Source organism: Cervus canadensis, chromosome 4 (assembly GCF_019320065.1).
Source record: "Cervus canadensis isolate Bull #8, Minnesota chromosome 4, ASM1932006v1, whole genome shotgun sequence".
Taxonomy (NCBI): Eukaryota; Metazoa; Chordata; class Mammalia; order Artiodactyla; family Cervidae; genus Cervus; species Cervus canadensis.
The window spans coordinates 75718383-75720717 of NC_057389.1; the positions used below are offsets into that span (position 1 = coordinate 75718383).

Consider the following 2335-nt stretch of genomic DNA (forward strand, 5'->3'; position numbering starts at 1 on the left):
AAATTTACCCAGTATACTGCCAACTATTTCCATACTTAAATTTGTTAAAATAACCAGAAAGTCAATTTATAAACATCCTCTTTGGATGTGGACCTTTATTTACTCTCAGATGAATCGGTGTTGATTTTTGTTTTACTCTATTTCACTGCCTTGCCGCCCCCATCTCTTGGTCCTTGGACAGAAAAAGGTCAGAGAGGGAGGACAAGTACGGTTTGGCTCCATCCTTTCTTTTGCAAGTCACAGCATCTACTTTTTCGACAGGACTTTAAACTTAGATGAAACAGTAAATTACAAACGCCCAAAAACCAGAAATCTCGCGTCGACGATGGGGGAAATGTTTCTAACTGTTAGCCTTTTCCCCACGGCGAATGACGCGCGCGCGCCCGCACAGCCCTCCGCCTGGAATTCCGTGCGTGTGGAAGCGAAGGGGCGTGTGACGCAGTCGCCGTCGCCTAAGGCTGCGTTCTGATTCAGATCTGATGCCCCGGCGGCGCCTGACCGCGCTCAGCCGGCCTGGCCTCAGTTTCCCTACTTCTAAGTAGGAGAGGCCATGCTGCCCTGCTTCTTGTTCCTGCCCAAGCACATCAGCACATCGTTGGTGTTCCTGCGCAGTGCGCGCCACGGCTTCGCTTTCCTGCCGCGCTGGGTCCCCAGGCTGTCCTCGGACTACCCGCCCGCCGCCCCCATTCGCCTGCTGGCCGCAGCCGCCTCTTCCCGGGGGCCGGCGGGGGCCGCCGGCGCCCTCTCCCGGGTGCGCCAGAACTTCCACCCGGACTCCGAGGCCGCCATTAACCGCCAGATCAATCTGGAGCTCTATGCGTCCTACGTGTACTTGTCCATGGCCTATTACTTCTCCCGAGATGACGTGGCCTTGCACAACTTTGCCGGATATTTCCTTCGACTGTCTCGCGAGGAGACCGAGCACGCGGAGAAGCTGATGAGGCTGCAGAACCAGCGGGGAGGACTGATCTGCCTGCAGGACATCAAGAAACCGGACCAGAACGACTGGAAGAGCGGGCTGAATGCCATGGAGTGTGCTCTGCTCTTGGAAAAGACTGTGAACCAGTCGTTGCTGGAAATGCACACTCTGGCATCAGACAAAGGTGACCCCCATTTGTGCGATTTCCTAGAAACCCACTATCTGAATGAGCAGGTGAAGTCTATCAAAGAACTAGGTGACCACGTGAACAACTTGGTTAAGATGGGGGCCCCCGAGTCTGGTCTGGCAGAGTACCTTTTTGACAAACATACCCTTGGAAATGAAAACAATCGCAACTAACCCATAGGCTGCCTTCCCAAACAGGGTGTGCCAGGACCCAGAGGCAGCTGTTTCCTCCAATCTTTTTATATTCTTCTCTTATTACAATGTCTCAATAAAGTGATTTGTAGAGAAAATGTATTTAGCCCCATGTTAACAATGGCTGTTTGCCCAGCATCAAGATGATTTTCCCAGCCCAGAATGAGATGGTATAAAAAAGACTGCAAAAAACCTACTGAAATAGATGCAAACTAAATTTTTACAGTTACCAAATATTCCCGACCATGACCCTGCAATAAATATCCATGAATTTCAACTCAACAAATGCCTGTTATTTTCAAGACATTATGTTAAAGGCTAAAGTGGAAATATGTGTAAGATAAATATGCAAATAGGCTATAGCAAGATGAAGGATATGTAGTACTGCAAAAATAATACGTGGAAAGTTCTGTAACAAGTTTTACCGTTTTCAAAAAGTGCAATCTGTTTTTGAAGGATTTTGTGATCAACCAAATTCAAGAAAAGCTAAAAAAGTATAAATGCTGGATTTGGAAAGACACAATGTGTGCTAGCACTTTAAGGGCTCTGGTAAATCTTGAAATTAAAAACAAAATCCAAACCAAAAAAATTATTGGATTGGTTTTCATTTAGCTCAGTGTTTCCCCAACAAACCCAATCTCAGCTAGCTTTTTGTGTGTGTTTTAGCAATGATAATATAATCATACCTACATATCTGATAATAGACTGTACAGCCTCCCTTTTAACATACCAAAAAGGGTGAACACACTGCAGAAAACATGTTCCTGTGGCCTTTAAAATGAAGCTGAAAGAATATTAGGGTGGAAAAGTCAAGAAGGAATTCAGAATAAAAGAAGCATCAGCTGGGCAGATGTTTTCTTGGGGAGGCAGGAGAAAGGGCAATAAAGTGAGTAGGAGAATACAGTACATCCCCTACATATGAACCTTCAAGTTTCGAGCATTCAAAGATGTGAGCATGCGTTCACATGTCCAATCATGTTAGGTTAATTCATGTGTTTGGCATACATTGTCACGTGTGTGCGTCCTCTGCAAGTGTAT

At 46.3% G+C, this 2335-nt stretch overlaps 1 protein-coding gene across 1 annotated transcript; it reads left to right on the plus strand.

Moving 5' to 3' along the window:
- The first annotated feature begins 550 nt into the window (after positions 1 to 550).
- Positions 551 to 1551, plus strand: LOC122440078 (ferritin, mitochondrial). Its single transcript, XM_043465882.1, has one exon. The coding sequence runs from the start codon at positions 551 to 553 to the stop codon at positions 1277 to 1279; it is 729 nt and encodes a 242-aa protein (XP_043321817.1). The 3' UTR covers positions 1280 to 1551.
- The last annotated feature ends 784 nt before the right edge of the window (positions 1552 to 2335 follow it).

What these genes read in the sequence shown, in the direction of transcription:
- LOC122440078 (XM_043465882.1), top strand. Translation starts at nt 551, where the DNA reads ATGCTGCCCTGCTTCTTGTTCCTGCCCAAGCACATCAGCACATCGTTG.